At 35.0% G+C, this 16,158-nt stretch overlaps 2 protein-coding genes across 2 annotated transcripts; one reads left to right on the top strand and one right to left on the bottom strand.

The window, feature by feature from the left end:
* Positions 1 to 3,680: 3,680 nt before the first annotated feature.
* LOC122308094 (IAA-amino acid hydrolase ILR1-like 4) lies at positions 3,681 to 9,238 on the top strand. The gene is made up of 6 exons (XM_043121267.1): positions 3,681 to 4,221; positions 4,454 to 4,579; positions 4,958 to 5,272; positions 6,773 to 6,901; positions 7,973 to 8,397; positions 9,020 to 9,238. Exons 1-5 carry the CDS (start codon positions 3,697 to 3,699, stop codon positions 8,378 to 8,380), a joined length of 1,503 nt encoding a protein of 500 aa, XP_042977201.1. The 5' UTR covers positions 3,681 to 3,696; the 3' UTR covers positions 8,381 to 8,397; positions 9,020 to 9,238.
* Positions 9,239 to 10,678: 1,440 nt separating this feature from the next.
* Positions 10,679 to 11,551, bottom strand: LOC122308095 (40S ribosomal protein S30). The gene is made up of 3 exons (XM_043121268.1): positions 11,391 to 11,551; positions 11,129 to 11,266; positions 10,679 to 10,910 (listed from the first exon to the last, which is right to left on the bottom strand). Exons 1-3 carry the CDS (start codon positions 11,392 to 11,394, stop codon positions 10,864 to 10,866), a joined length of 189 nt encoding a protein of 62 aa, XP_042977202.1. The 5' UTR covers positions 11,395 to 11,551; the 3' UTR covers positions 10,679 to 10,863.
* Between the last annotated feature and the right edge of the window lie 4,607 nt (positions 11,552 to 16,158).

Here is a 16,158-nt window from a genome sequence, read left to right as displayed (position 1 = left end):
TTTATTATTAACCATGGAGAGTTGGGTGTTACATACAGTCACCTTATTCACTTGCAGCTTAGGTTATGTTTTATAAATATTATCTAACAGGGGACTTTCAACAGGCAAAAATGAGCAAGAATCCCCCATTCATCTAAAGAAGCTTCATGGCAGCAAAACCACTCTTTGAAAACTTTTAATTTTGGAGAGTGAGCAAAGGAGAATCCATTGAGATTAGCTCTAATAAATGGGTTCCTTAGCCTACATCATTCAAGATTCAGCTCCCACAAACTTATAGCAGAGGATAAAGTGGCTATGCTGATAGATCAAGACTCTAGACAATAGAATATATAGCTAATCAATGAAGTATGCTCGAGTAAAGAAGAAGAAATAATAAGCCAAATTCCTCTTAGTCATTGTGGTAGTACTGATAAACTGATATGGAGACACACAACTAACGGTTCATTCACAGTTAAAAGTGCCTACCATTTATAAGGATGTTCATGAGAGAGGAACAATGGCCAATCATCCAGCAATCAACACCAAGAGCATTCACCCTTGACATGTGAATTAGCAAAGGATATTTGGAGACAATGTTTCAAGAAACTATAGAAAAACGATTCTGGTCATCAGAATTTTAAAGATACCCTGCTATCAATGTTAACATCTATGGACAATGAGGTGATGGAGGAATTTGCAGTAGTAGCATGGAGAATATGGAAAAGAATAAACGACTTGATTCTTCATAAGGTCTTCACTCATCCAAATATGCTGATTAAACAAGCATCTCAAAGACTGCAAGACCTCATACTAATCAACCAGAAAGATCCTACTCGGTTTGCATATTCTCCACTAGTTAGCCGTGCATGGGTGGCACCTCCAACAAACATTCCATGCAAAGTAGGTGTTGGTGTAATTGCAAGAGACTTGGAAGGAAAAGTTCTAGCAACCATGAGGATGAATAGACCATTATTTCCAGACCCTATGATTGCTGAATCTTTTGCTACGCTTCAGGCTACTATTTTTGGGATTGAGCTAGGGTTACAAAAGATCATTCTAGAAGGTGATTTATTACTTGTGGTCAAGGCCATCAAAGATTCAGATGAAAGCTGGGATAATAAAGGGATGATAATTGCATATATTAAAAGTTTGCTCTCTAAATTTTTTAGCTAGTCTGTAAATCATGTTAAAAGGGATGCAAATAATGTAGTAGATCATGCTCTAGGCAAGAGTGCTATGAATATTTCTGATGTCATAATTGACATGGAGGAAAATTCTAATTGTATTCAATCTCTCTTGTAGAGATCATTTTTAATAATACTACGATATTTTCCCTAAAAAAAGGCCGCAATCTATTTTGAATCTGTAAACTTTAACTAAATTGTGTGATATCCAATAATAATTAATGAATTTAAAGATTAATCATGGTAAATTATTTGTTGGTAAAATAGAAATAATTATAAGACCAAGACTTTGTACATTCACCTTAATCCCTTAAACAAACTTAGGTGTTTTAGTTTTTACTTGAATTATAGGTCTACAATAAGATAGATAGATAGATAAAGTAGACCCTATATTATTTATTAGGTGTTTTAATATTGCTTACTGTATTCACTCAAACAAATTTTACCTTATTTTAGCTCCATTTATTGAGTATTTTCTTACACATTATTGAGCTCGTGTTGTTGGGTTTTTAAGGCATTCTTCGTTATAAAATAAAATTAAAAAAAAAAAACCATTTTCTCTTTTGTGATTATTTTGTGCTTGTATAGGTCTCTTTTGGCCTCGATATTAGGAAGGACCTATATAGAAGAGTCGAAAGTTCAGCTCCTCTGTAAAATTAAAAGAGAAATATTTTAGTTATAGAATAATTATATAAAAATAAGTTTATAAAATGACATGATTTATCATGATACGTTATTTTATAAAATTATTTTTATTGTAAAATAGATCTAACAGATAACGTAAATCTATGTTTTGTATACTCTATTTCTAATTGCAGCGCTTCTCAAAGCAAAAACTTATTTTCTCTGTTTCACTTTTTCTTAAAAGAGCAGCATCCGCCCTTTCGCTCCTTCAGACGCATGTCTTCATCATTTACAATTGGTCTATCCATTTTTTTTTTCCCAATTTTTCTTTACTTTTCTTCTCCACTAGTTAGGCCTAGGCTTGATCTCCTACTTTCTAACGATCGAGCGTTGAAACACGGCCCACCACACCTATTTCCAATTGCCAATCTACTTGAATATGGCGCAATCGCAGCAAAATGATAGGTGCGAGAGTCTGATCACGTGCAGCTTTGTCCACGTGTGGCTACCACGCACCGTATACCAACGCTAATGAAGGTTACAGGTTTCGTATATGGCTCTAGCGTCCCCAAATCAATTAGATTTGAGCCACCCACCCTAACACTATCGACGCATGGCTCCCAAGCGTTGACATAGTCACATGATAGTTTTGGTCATAGGCGGCTTAGGCCAGTAACGTCATCTATCCAACTATATTACAACTTTCTCTAATTGAAGATCTTGAGGACAAGGAAGCATGCATCTCCTTCAAACAACTTAGAACAACGAATTACGACACTCCACACCCAACCATGGTTCCAAACGATAACATCAAAATCCGCTTACGCGTTGTTAAATCAATGACACACATATGACAACGGACAACCATTCACATGTTGGAAAAGAAAAAATCAATGACACACATATGCCGTCTTCGACAAGCTAAGCAAGCACCAACCAGACTCATAAATTGTACCAAATTTACAAATGAAAATAAAACGGACACTAACAATAATTAGGCATTGCAATCAAAAGCAGCATGAAGAAAATTATAAGTCCCCATATGATTGGGGTGCACCCTTGTTCCTTAAGGACCATGGGGTTTATAGTTGGGATTTTAATCCCTCCCTAGTACTAGCACATTAGACCCTAAAAAAATGCTTAGCAAAAAGATAACAAGTCCACATATGATAATATAAAATGTGTTGGGATAGTATATATTCAGTCATAGTAATGGTATATATATACCCTTTTTGGGTATGGAAAATTATTCAATTACAACTTTTTTATAATTATTTTACAACTCTACATAAATTAAAGGATAATTTTATAATATTAAAATTTATTTTTAATAGAATGAGATGATTGTATTGATTGATTGAAAATAAATTATAAAGAAATTATAAATATATCATTACCCTTTTCATATAAATAATTATCATACTTATCACATAAGTTACTATTTGTTTCTACTATATAATATATTCCATTTTTATATATATTTAGTACACATTAATGGGTGCTTATATACTATGAAAAATAATATACATTCAACGTTTTTCACATGCAATCCTTTATACAACTATATTTTAAATAAGAAAAATAAATTTTAAAAAAATGACATTATTTTATAAAAATATCCTCAATTTAATTTTATAAAAAATTATAAAAATAATTGTACACTTGTAAAATTTATGAATATGGTTAAAAAAAATGTACATTAAAGAAGTTTGTAATCATTGTATAAAAAATTTTAATCGTTATCTAAAACACAACGTCATATTGACGTATAGAAGATAATCATAAATTATCTTTAGTTATTTTAATATCACAAAAAATAATGAAAAAATAAATAATTAATGGTGACATGTTGTACGATGTCCTCACGTGGCGTGGGGTCGCTTTCGTCGGATATTTTCACCTGTCCGTGATGGTAGTTTCCACTTTAAACTACTTACCGCAGTCCACCCTCTACCTAAGCAAAAACAATTTAACAAATGTCCCTCGGCTTCGCTGCCGTTATACACATCGACCAAACCTCCGCATTCTCTTCCAGATTCAATCTCAAGTACCTGTGACTTTCCCCCGGAAATTCATGGGTTTCTCCAAATGGATCTCTCTGGTTTTCATTCTTCATGCGTCTCTTGCACTACCCGTTTTTTCAAAGTCCTCTCTGAGCCCCGAAGATTTAGCTCAAATCCCAGTGAACTTCCTTGACTTTGCGAAAAGGCCAGAGCTTTCTGAATGGATGGTGGATATTAGGAGGAAGATACACGAGAACCCAGAACTTGGGTTTCAGGAATTTGAGACCAGTAAGTTTATCAGAGCTGAGCTTGACCAGATGGGAATTGCCTACAAATACCCATTTGCTGAAACAGGTGTTCTTGGCTATATCGGAACCGGTTTACCGCCTTTTGTCGCCATTCGAGCGGATATGGATGCTCTCGCTATTCAGGTTTGTTTCAATGGGACTTCTTTGTTTTTTGCTGGTTTCTTGTCTTTGAATCTCTAAATGGCATTATTATGTGAAAGATTTGGCTTTTTGGTCGTAAGATTGCAATATGATTATTGATCGGTGATTGCCATGTACCTGTGTGATGTTAGTAATTGAGGATTCCTGATTATTTTGGTGGATATAATTTGGAGAGGAAACCTTTTGGAAAATGATGGGATTTTGGTTGTTACAGGAGAGTGTAGAGTGGGAGTACAAAAGTAAAGTTCCTGGGAAGATGCATGCATGTGGGCATGATGCCCATATTTCCATGGTTCTTGGTGCTGCAAGGATTCTTCAAGAGCATCGCTACGAGTTACAGGTTCCTTTCGTAACTTGCATGCGAATTACCTTTGCCCTTTTCACTATTCACTTTATTTTAACTGATTCTCATGACAGCTCTTATGTATCAGTCTCATCATTGAGATGGATTTTCTGCTTTTCATATTGAATAACTTTATACATTCAAAAGGTCGATTGTGATTGGAAAAACGTACTTCATTTTGTGTAATCGTAGGCTTCGCTCACTGAATCATGGCTCTACATAACGAATTATTATCTCCCCTGTTTGGTTATGCACTACACGGAGCCAAGTTTCTGCTTTCCAATATTACCGGTTATGTTGCTTTAGCATTATTGCAGTATGTATGTTTTCTCCAGAAGAAAATTTCCAAAAAAAAATTTGTTCTGTTTATGAAAGGGAACGGTTGTCCTTGTTTTCCAACCAGCTGAGGAAGGAGGTGGTGGAGCAAAGAAAATGTTAGATGATGGAGCACTGGAGCGTGTTGATGCCATTTTTGGGCTGCATGTTTCTTCTTCTTTCCCTATTGGTGCAGTGGCTTCCAGGTCTGGACCTCTATTGGCCGCGAGTGGTTTCTTTGAGGCAGTAATTAGTGGAAAGGGAGGTCATGCAGCCATTCCCCAGCACACAATAGACCCAATCTTAGCAGCTTCCAATGTAGTTGTCAGTTTGCAACATCTTGTTTCCCGGGAAGCTGATCCCTTGGATTCACAGGTTCTCTCTCTCTCTCTTACAAACACATTTTTCTGGGGTAAGTCACACTTACAAATTTTATTTCATTGTAGCAGTCTTTTTTTGTTGAGGAGAACAAAAAAGAAAAAAGAGGAGAAGAAGGGGGGGGGGGGGGGGGGGGGGGGGGGGGGGGGGGGCGTCTAATCAAAACACAAGTGCAAGAAACGCAGCCTTACAGGAACAATTTTTTCCACTCTAATCAAAACACAAGTGCAAGAAATAAAAAATTTAATATATATTAATATTTTATGATTTAATAAGATAATATTAATTCTATCTTGTTTTGGACCCCTTTGCAAAATTATTTTGATCTTATAGATTATTTACTTATAATTTTTTTGTTATTTTAATGATATATTGTTCTTGACACATGATATATATTTTTTTAATACGTAGGTTGTATTAAACATATTTTATTTTTATTTTAGATCTTATTCTCTGATAGTTCTAAACCACAAAAAAAAAAAAAAAAAGTGTAGAAATAGAATAAAAAATATCTTGTTATACTTTTAGCTTCACTTGGCCCCCCTTAAACAAATTCCTGGCCACTGCTTTTGACATTGGACATTTTCTGCCCCACAAATTATGGTTTTCATATCTGGTATATGTCTGTCTTGTGCAAATTCTATAAAAAACTTAAGAAGTCCATTGAAAAGGTTGGTTCCCCTTGTGTTTCATCGTGGTTTCAGCATCCACTATTAGTTTCACACACAACAAATTTCATGGGTAAAGAAACATAACCTGATTAGATTATTCCTATTGGCACATATCTCTACCAACTGAACTCGGGAATATATCAGTCCAATGCGATTTCATCAAGTACTCTCCGCCCCCACCAATTATGGTTTTCATATCCGGTAAATGTCTTGTGCAAATTTTTTAAAAAATTTTAAAAATCCGTTGAAGAGGTTGGTACCCCTTGTGTTACATCGTGGTTTCAGCCTCTGCTATTAGTTTCTCACAGTTAAAAAAAAAGCATAGGTAAACAAATATTGGCTGATTACTTCCTATTGGCACTATCATTCCTATCACTACACACTGCAATCAGAGGAATATATGCCTTGTAAAAGGCATATTGTTGTACTTTTTTGCTTGGCAAATGAAATGAATCTGTCTTGTAGCTGCATGGCATCACTCTCGGAATTTCAACTTTCAATTTATTCTTTGCAATAATTACATATCAAAAAAGAATTATTCTTTGCAATAATTTCATCTTTTAGATTCCCCATCCTCTTTTTTCTCCTTAATTTCTATCTTTGGCTTAGATCTCATCAAGCACTGATATTCGATTTCCCATTTAAAAACTAATGGATTTTTCTGTTTTGTTTTTGGTATGTTATAGGCATTGCCCAGTCATTCTCTTTAGTGAATGAGCCAATCAATAACCCTAAAGACAGTTCTTGACAAGCCTTTGTAGAGTGGCCTCGTAGTTGCTTTCTGGCTGTTTAATTGAACTTCTAATCACAAAAGCATAACTTGCAGGTAGTTACTGTTGCTAAGTTTGAAGGAGGTGGCGCATTCAATGTTATTCCAGATTCTGTTACAATTGGTGGAACTTTCAGGGCATTTTCAAAAGAAAGCTTTATCCAACTTAAACATAGAATTGAAGAGGTAAACTTCTTCAATGCTACTTTTGATGGCCTTTATTTGTGGCAACCAGTATGCCTTTTTATATTCTGTTTCCCCTCGCCTGGACCAGAGGGTCGGCACCACAACTTGTGTACCTGTCCCACTTGCCATTCCCAAGTTTTAAGAGACGTGTGAATAGGCTAGCTGGTGCCTTGAACAATATGGGTTTCTATTCTCGGTGGTGAAAAGTTAGCTAGCGTGCAAGAGACATGGGCAAGTGGCAATATTTTTTGACCTTTTGAGAAATTATATTTTGCATCTCCAAACGACCATGTTTTTTCAATTTTTATCATAAATAGCCAAAACTCGTAGTTGACACCTAAACTATCAATTTTTGTCAATTAGCATCCCCCATTAAGATTTGATTCATAAAATCAATGAAAAATAGGATATGAAGTACGATCTTAAGCAAGGGTGAAAACTGCCCAAATTTTGTAATTTAGGGTGCATTAGGGATGGAAGGAAGGGGGACAGGGGGCCAAAAATCATTGAACCCCCATTGGCTCCCAAAATGATTTTTAAAGAATTTATATTTGGCCCCTCAAAATATTTCAAAGTTCCCTTTATCCCCAAAAAATTTAAAAAATTGTATTTGATCTCTTGCATGCTTTATATCTATAGTAGTGAGCCAAAAAAATATATATTTCCCTTTGAAGTTATGGTAATATTTTCTACATCTTTAATTCAGCTTATAATACTATTTTTTGTATCACTTCACATGGCAAAATATATACTACAAAATAAGTAAAAAAAAAAAAAATTAGTTATCATAATATTAATTTGACTCCCTCTTTGCTTATTAAAAAGAAAAAATTGACCCCCTCTAAAGACAAGTTCCTAGTGCCTACTGGGGTTGCAAATTACCAAAATGGTGCTATTTTAGGATGCGAAGTATAATCTTCCTTTACTGTTTTTAACATTCTCTCTATTTTTTGGGTGATTGTTAGGCTAGTTGTTGGGGTCACTCTCCTTGTTATAATAGAATGTGTATTGTGTGTGTCAATTTCTATGTTGAATGTTAATTATCCTAAAATGCATTTATGCATGGTATAGGTCATCACAAAACAAGCCAGCGTACAAAGGTGCAATGCAACTGTCATTTTTAATGAAAATGAAAAGCCCTTTTTCCCAGTGACTGTAAATGACAAAGATCTGCACAAGTACTTTCGGGAAGTTGCAGGGGACATGCTAGGCACCCAGAATGTAAAAGAAATGCAACCACTGATGGGATCAGAAGACTTCTCATTTTATACGGAGGTGATTCCAGGATACTTCTTCTTCATTGGGATGAAGAATGAGACTCAAGGACAGTTCGAACAAGGGCATTCCCCATATTTTAGGGTCAATGAGGATGTGCTTCCATATGGAGCCGCACTACACGCGTCATTAGCCATGAGGTACCTCCTTGAAAAACAACCCAAAGCTAATCCACCAAAGGGGAGCTTTCGTGATGAACTGTGAAGCACCAAAGAAAGCATGTGAGTCAATTCTTTTATTTGTAATATATTGAGCAACTTGTTTGGGTGGAATATCAAAAGCTGAGTTATGCGTCGATATCTTATAAGCTAACAGTTGCTGGTTCTTTATACAATTTTATCAGTTATGCAACTGATAAGATAACTGCACGGGAATTCAAAATAAACACTGAAAGAGAGAAGGAAAAGTGATAGGAGGAGACTGCAGATGTGATGCCCTTGATTTTGTATGGGACAGTGATGAATGAGATCTCATGTTGTCTAGAAAGGAGATCATGTAATGCCCCAAAAGGCTCAAGCCATATGATCTATACTTCAAAATGACTAGTCAATAATACAATTAGAGTTCCATTGGAACATTAAAAAAATTAAAAACTTTTCATTCTCGAGCAACATAGGATCCCATACACCAATTACTCTTACCACTTATCAGAATAGTGTATCATAGGAGAAGTTCATACAATTTACAATAACTTAAAGGAGTTTTAGTTGTGACCTTCACTAGTATTTCTGAAGTTTGAGTTTAGACATGGCTTGAGTTTTAATTGGATTGTTAGAGCAGAAATTAAGCATTTGAAGTGTTGGTTATTGTGTGTGTGACTGACACGCTTATGTTGCTATTCAGGTAGTTTATGGCTCACAGTGCTGGGATGTACTCTAATATTATTAATAGAGTCTGGCTTGGGTTGGAACTGGACCCAAGCCTTGCTCTGATCAATATGAAGCATTTGCACATTTTTGTATTGTATGTAAATTTGATACAAGAAACAGCAGTAGTGGTGTATTTGAGTTATTATCTATATTTTAAGACAATGTATCTCAAGTTGAATGTGCTCGTATTTTATATCGTATGCTTCTCATGGTTCATTGGGATGAGTGATTAGATCATTAGGTTATTTCTTATGAATGGGATCCATTTGCTATTTCAAGATTGAAGGGTTTAGGCTTCAATTGGTGTTCAAGATTTTTTTTTTTACGTTTTCAGCCATTTATGCTTTGCTCTATCAAAGCACTTAGTAACCGAATGATTTGAGGTCTAAGGAACTACGTGTCGGATTATGGAAGAATGGAAGAAAGAGTTTAGAGAATTTTCTAACCTTACTAGAATTTAACATGATTTTTCGTGTGGCGGTTTGTTAGAAAACTTTCCCAGGATGTGCATATTGTGGATCACGTTAGAGGGCCAGATATGATTATGGAGCGTGCAATAACCGTGCACTTCACTCGACGACATTTACAGTCAGGCTGTATCTAAAATTTTTTAGTTTAAAAGCTCTTTTTATGTAAACATAAGTGGTAGCTTGAAAATAGAGTATGACTACTGGTTCCTATTTTAGGTACGTAGATGGACGAAGTTCAAACAAAACTAAATTTACATTATTTTCTTGGATCTTTTCCTTTAATAAACAAGTGTCTCCCTTGTAAACATCTCGGGTACTTGAGTGCACCGTTTATGCTTTTAATCAAACTTCTATTAGTTATAGGAAAAAAACAATTTGGCAGCAAAAACTACAACAATCTATGCATCATTTCAGCCACCTGTATCGCTTATCCAAACCAAATTTTCTTTGTTTGCCTCTCAACCTATCAAATGATTAGATGAAAGCCTTCGCAAACAGTACAACCATAAAATCAAATTATTGTGGATGGCATGCGTAGACTTTCAAATAAAATTATTCTATAGTTTCATCTTTGAACCATTCTATCCAATTGCCTACATCGCACGCTAGATTTAACTTTTTAATTTTTTCTTATTCATGCTAAACTAAAACAGTTTTTCTCCTTATCATCCCTACATCAAATGCTTTAAAAAAAAAAAAAAAATAGATGTGTGAGGATAATAAAATTTTTCTTCCATCTTTTATGAGGAGAGAATTCGTTCCCGCTGGAGGCTTCAAAGTTGATGAATGAGAGTTTCTTTTCAATCATTTTCAGACTGACCTTAAAATGGAAATGCTACGCATCCTTCCAACACACCACACTCCACTTTTTTTTAATTTTTTAATATTTTTTTTTGAATTTATTCTTTTTAAATTAATTTAATTCTTTTATTTATTATTTATATATTAAATATTTAATAAAAAATAAAATAATAAAAATTAAAAAAAGTATGGAGTGTGAGGTGTTGGGAGGTCGTGGAGATTTTTTAATAACAGCAAAATTCTCCCTGTTCATTCACTATTCTCTCTATCCAGTCTCTTCCATGTCAACCATATGTCCTCCGTAACATCATCAAACGCATGATATATTTAAAAAAGACAGCACCCACAGATAAATCACATCATTTTCAGGTTAATCAACCAACTAGGCAAAATTCCATCATAATGATTATCCGGTGGACAACTCCTGAAACTCACATCAGTATCTGGGTCTTCAATAACATGGAAATTCATCCAAAAAAATAAAAAGGAGAGGAAAAAATAAGCATAACTTTAACCTAAAGGGCTCCTCATCCCCTCAGAGCATTCTTCACTTCTCCGACGAGTTGGGTCCCCTCTTCTTGCCGAATCCAACAACTACAATCATCCAAAAAACACGGATAGTTCCCAATCAAAACCATATTGATAAAACCTCCTTAATCACAAATTTCTCAAAACCCATAACATTACATCCATGCTGTTACAACACCCATATGTTAAGGAAAAGAATGTCAAGATTGAAAATTTATACTGAAAAATCCGATTTCAAAATCTAATGTTAAAAGCAAAATATAGATAGAAAATGAGAGACAAACCAGCGGTGACAAATCGGCGATTATATTGCATGCGTTTGTGGGCGCGTCCACGGGGTTTCTTCTTCTTGTCTTGCTTGGCCACTTTGGGAGTTTGGCCTCTCACTTTACCGGCCCGAGCCAGAGATCCGTGTACCTTACCTGAAAAATAAAACAAAATGAACAAAAAAAAAATATCAGAGATTTAGAAACCCAAAAAGCATAGAAACCGTAAAAAGGAGGAGATCTGAGGCAGATAAATATTTGAGGTCAGTTAGATAATTACCCATGGTTGATTGCTAGAGAGGTGCTTCGGGCCTCGGCTGTTAAGATCAGTTGGCGCGGCAACCTGTTGCAAAGGTTTTGAAGAGATGTAGGGTTAGGGTTTCGGGAAGAGTATTTACATAGGGCAGTTTGAGTGATCTGGGCCGGACTTTTGAAGGTACAAGGTAATACGGTATGCAAGAGTTCGTTCGAGCCCACACTTCTATTCTTCAAGCCCATCTATGTTAATGGGGGCCCTTGGCTGAAAAAAGGTCGATAAACACAATTCAAAAAAGCAATTAGATGTTCAGTTCCCCTTTTGAAACGGAACATCCGATGCTCTCACTTTATCGGAAGCTAATAATAAACTGACACATCACCTAAGCACATGAAAAATTCCTACACCACATCACACTATATCAAAGGTAAAATAAAATAGACGTTCAAACTCACCCTTAAAGCACTAACGATGATTTATTCATCTTTATTTTTGAAGTTAAATTTGAATAAACTTGCCACAATTTTATCTACATTAATTTATTTATCTTCATAATTTTAAATAATTATGAACAGTTGTTATTCATGTTTGAAAATGTCATTTTCTTTCTTTAAATATTATTTTATTATTTTTTCTCTCTCCTCCCAACTCTCTCTTTTCTCTCTTTTTCTCTCTTTTCTTTTTTCTATTTTCTCTCTTTATTATTTTATTATTATTTGATCAAAAAATACATAATTCAATATAGAAATTTTTTTTCATATTCAAAATTAATCTTCAAAATATGTAATTTTATATATAAAGATAAAGAAACCATTGCATTAGGATTGTGAACCCGAAGCACCCATCCCGTTCGCCGCACGCACCTCCGGGACTCTTTCTTTTCTAAGTGGGGGTTAATAAAGTCGTCATTTTCACTGAAATAAAAGTCGTATCGATCTTTTTTTTATGGGTTTCATGGAGGAGAGAGGGAGGGTTACGGTGGCCTGAGCTCCAGAGAGGGAACATTTTCCTGAGCGAGTTCCATGAATCGAGTTCTGTACGCTGGATGCAAATTTTGTGAAGTAATTTTGTACCTTGGAGATTGGTACTCGTGAAATGTCAATTTTCTTTGTTTTTTAGGCTGTGGTGAAGAAATCCAGCCTGAGCCGTGTAGCCTAGAAATTTTCTTGGACCATCTCAAGAATACCGATTTCATCCACTTCTTGACATATTTATGGAAATTGATGCTTCAAAGATTGAAGCGATATTTGATGTACGTAATGAAGCATCATGTATGTTTGATGGAGAATATGCTTTGTCATTGATGCGTGCCGTCAATCAAAAGCTTGACGAGTTGATCACCAAGATTTTTCATTTGAAAAGAATTTCTTACGATATCTATTGGTTCCGAGTAGGTGGTAAGGTTTTCGTACGAAGGAGATAAAAGAGGGGTTTCACAGAGGGAGAGGAGGGGGGAGCAGACCTCGAAATTTTTTTTCCTCTAAACCGCACTGCACTATTAGGAGGATGTGCAGTCTACATGTCACGCTATCATTAGAAGCTATTTTTTGAAGAATTTTGGAGACGCCTGTGTGAAGATATTCTCTTAGATGTTTTCACTTTTGTGATGTAAATATGCGTATCACAAAAATTAGAAAAATATTTTAATCATAAATTAATTTTATAAAAATAAACCTATAAAATGATAGTAAGATTGTAAAATTATTTTTATTATAAAGATCTAATGTAGATCATATTATTCTATGAATTTATTTTTATAAAATCTCTTTATAACTACTATATTACTCATTAAAAAAATATTTATCAATTTCATAACCTAAAACCCCTCATCTATCCAAAAAAATATTAAGAAATTCTTTAGTCTGCAAAAAATTAAAAATAACTTCATATTCTAATTATCAAGAAAAACACAGAATTTTTTTTTTTTTAATAAAGCTGAGAACTTTAGCATAAATAATCTTTGATAAAGTCTTCATCTTTATAATTTAAAGGTTTCACCCAAAAAAAGTTTCTAAAACCAAGTATGATTTTTCTCTATTATTTCTTATTGATTTTGACTTCTTTCTTGCTCTTCTCCACGATCACAATTTCAAATGAAAATGTTGAGTTCCATTCTATTAATAAAACAATAATTTATAATTTATGATTTGTTACTATCATGATGTGGCTAAGTATGTCAAGTTAATTAACATGCTGAATTTTTTAGGGATGAATACTAAAGTTTTGAATACCGTTTCGGTTAGGTACTGGAATGAAATATTTTGGTACCGGTATTGTTTTGGTGTACCGTTTCGGAATTAATTGTATATTATATATAAATATTTATATGTATATATAAACTAACAACTAACAGAATAAATACATATATATGTAAGTTTATATCATGTATGTGTATATGTATAGAAGAATTGAATATTTATAAAATGAATATATGTTGAAAAAATCACAAACTTGAGTTGAGATACAAAAAAATAAAAAAATAAAAAAAAGAATAGATAAATTATTAAAAATAATGATATTTTAAAAAAAATGATGTGACATATTTAAAGTTATAAAAAATTAAAGTTATATAAATACATTTTATATTTTAGATTTAATTAAATACAATCTGGATTTAAAATTTACAAAAATGTCATCTAAATACAAGAAAATTATAAAAAAGCCCGAAACGGAATGTGGACCAAAATTTCGGCCAGAATTTGACCGAAAAGGCCGAAACGGGATCGGAATGACTAGAATTTGAAACAAAACGGAACAGTGTGGTAGAGTATACCGGACACTACACCAGAACAACAAATTCCAGCCAGAACGGAATGAAAATCAAAACCTTGATGAATACACTTCATGCCCTTAAATTATCAAGGGTTTTGCATTTTACATTTCAAACTATCAGATTTGACGCAATGCATCCTTAAACTATAGATAATGACACTTTGTACACTTACTCAATTATAACCATCCAGAAAAATGAAAAATATATGACCTAACAGGGCTGAAAACCGATGGCTTCGGTATGGTTTTGGTAAAAAACTGAAACCACACCTACACCTAGAAAATGCATATTTCTTGACCGAAACCGATTGACAGGGAGACAGAGAACCATCCGGCGTTTGATTGGTCGGCACCGATTGGTTTGGCGGTTTGAATCGATTCCCATCACTAGAATAGTTTCTCCATCACCAAAGGTCCAGAACAGTTTCCAAGCCAACAATTCCACCGAAAATACAAAAAATAAAAAAGCTATTTAAAGTTTAAATGAGAGACGGAAGAGAGGGAAAGAGATGAGAGAAGAGACAGGCGTTGGGCCTTGGCCATGATACAACCATCGTGGGGCGTGGAGGGTTCTTTGGAGAGAGAGCTTGACAGAGGAGCGAGGCTGCAAGTAGAGAGGACTCCTTTGGGCAGTGGGCAAGGGCTATGAGACTCAAAGATGACGTAGAAGAAGTAGAAAGTGAGGGGCAGCAGCTGTGACTATGACGAACACCACGAAGAAGTTGGGGGCAACAGCTAAGACTCAGAACGACGAAGAAGAAAAGTGGGGTGGGCCAGGGGGGGGGGAGAGGATTTAAATGACTCAACCCTAGCTCAGAACGACACCTAGGTGTCCTTTCCTTTAATTGTTTTTTATAGGTTTTTAAAGCAAAACGATGCCATTTCAAGTGAAATCGTGTCGTTTTGTATCATATATATGAAAAATATATATAATATAAACTATCGGCCGGTTCGGCAGTTCGAGCCAGGGTCGAACCGGTCAATGTCGATTCTTATTAATTTCTGCCACCGGCAGACTGGTTCTTCACCAGTTTTGGCCAGTTCCTAAATCCAACGGTCGGTTTGAGTCGGAAATAGTCAGTCTAGCAGGTTCCTGTACAGCCCTACCTAACACGATCTTGATGATCAGATTGTAATAAAAGGTCTAAAGTGTCAATTTTTAGTACTTTGATGATATCATTAATAAGATAAGTTTCCATATGCATGTGTGCCAGCCTACTATCACAGTCTTCTCACTATCTACCATGCCATGATCCTCTCCAAAATATCTACCATGATACACTCTAGCATTTCTACCTTTCCATTCCATACTTTTCTGCACTATGTAAATAAAATTTAATTATTAGTTTCTATATTTAACAGATTGTATAGATGGTAGAATAGTAGAACTTACTCATCGTTGACTTGTGTAATATCTATTCAAATCAATACAAGATACACACAAAGTGTGTGGACTGTTTTTGAATTATTTTTTTATATGGTATCAAGAGCCACTGAGGTTTCATCCATGCCATTTGTTTCCTCTGCTTCTTCGTTCTCCCAAATGGACGATCTTTCATCTATGGTTTTCTCTCCTTCCAAGATCACCTTACCTGAAATTTCAATCAAACTAGCATCCACCAACTACTTGTTATGGAAAGCATAGGTAGTCCATGTTCTCGGTGGTCATGGCCTTCTTGGCTATGTTCACAATGTAATTTCTTGTCCGCCAACAACCATTACGAGTGAAGATGGTGTGTCAATGCCTAACCCAGTAGCAGCATAGTGGTTGCGCACTGATTAGTTAATCCTTGGATGGCATCATAGCTCTCTGTCTGATGCTCCTCTATCATAGATGATCAACAGCGAGTCCTCTCATGATGCTTGGTAGGTTTTAGAGACCTTGTATGGTACTCACATACGCGACCGTGTGCAGCAAATGAAAGGAGAATTGTAGTCCCTTTCTAAAGGTTCTTCCATGATGGAAGACTACATTCACAAAGCCAAGTCATTGGCTCTATCACTCTGAAGTGCTGGGAAG

Source organism: Carya illinoinensis, chromosome 4 (assembly GCF_018687715.1).
Source record: "Carya illinoinensis cultivar Pawnee chromosome 4, C.illinoinensisPawnee_v1, whole genome shotgun sequence".
In the NCBI taxonomy this organism is placed as follows: domain Eukaryota; kingdom Viridiplantae; phylum Streptophyta; class Magnoliopsida; order Fagales; family Juglandaceae; genus Carya; species Carya illinoinensis.
This window is presented reverse-complemented; position numbering and strand designations above follow the sequence as displayed.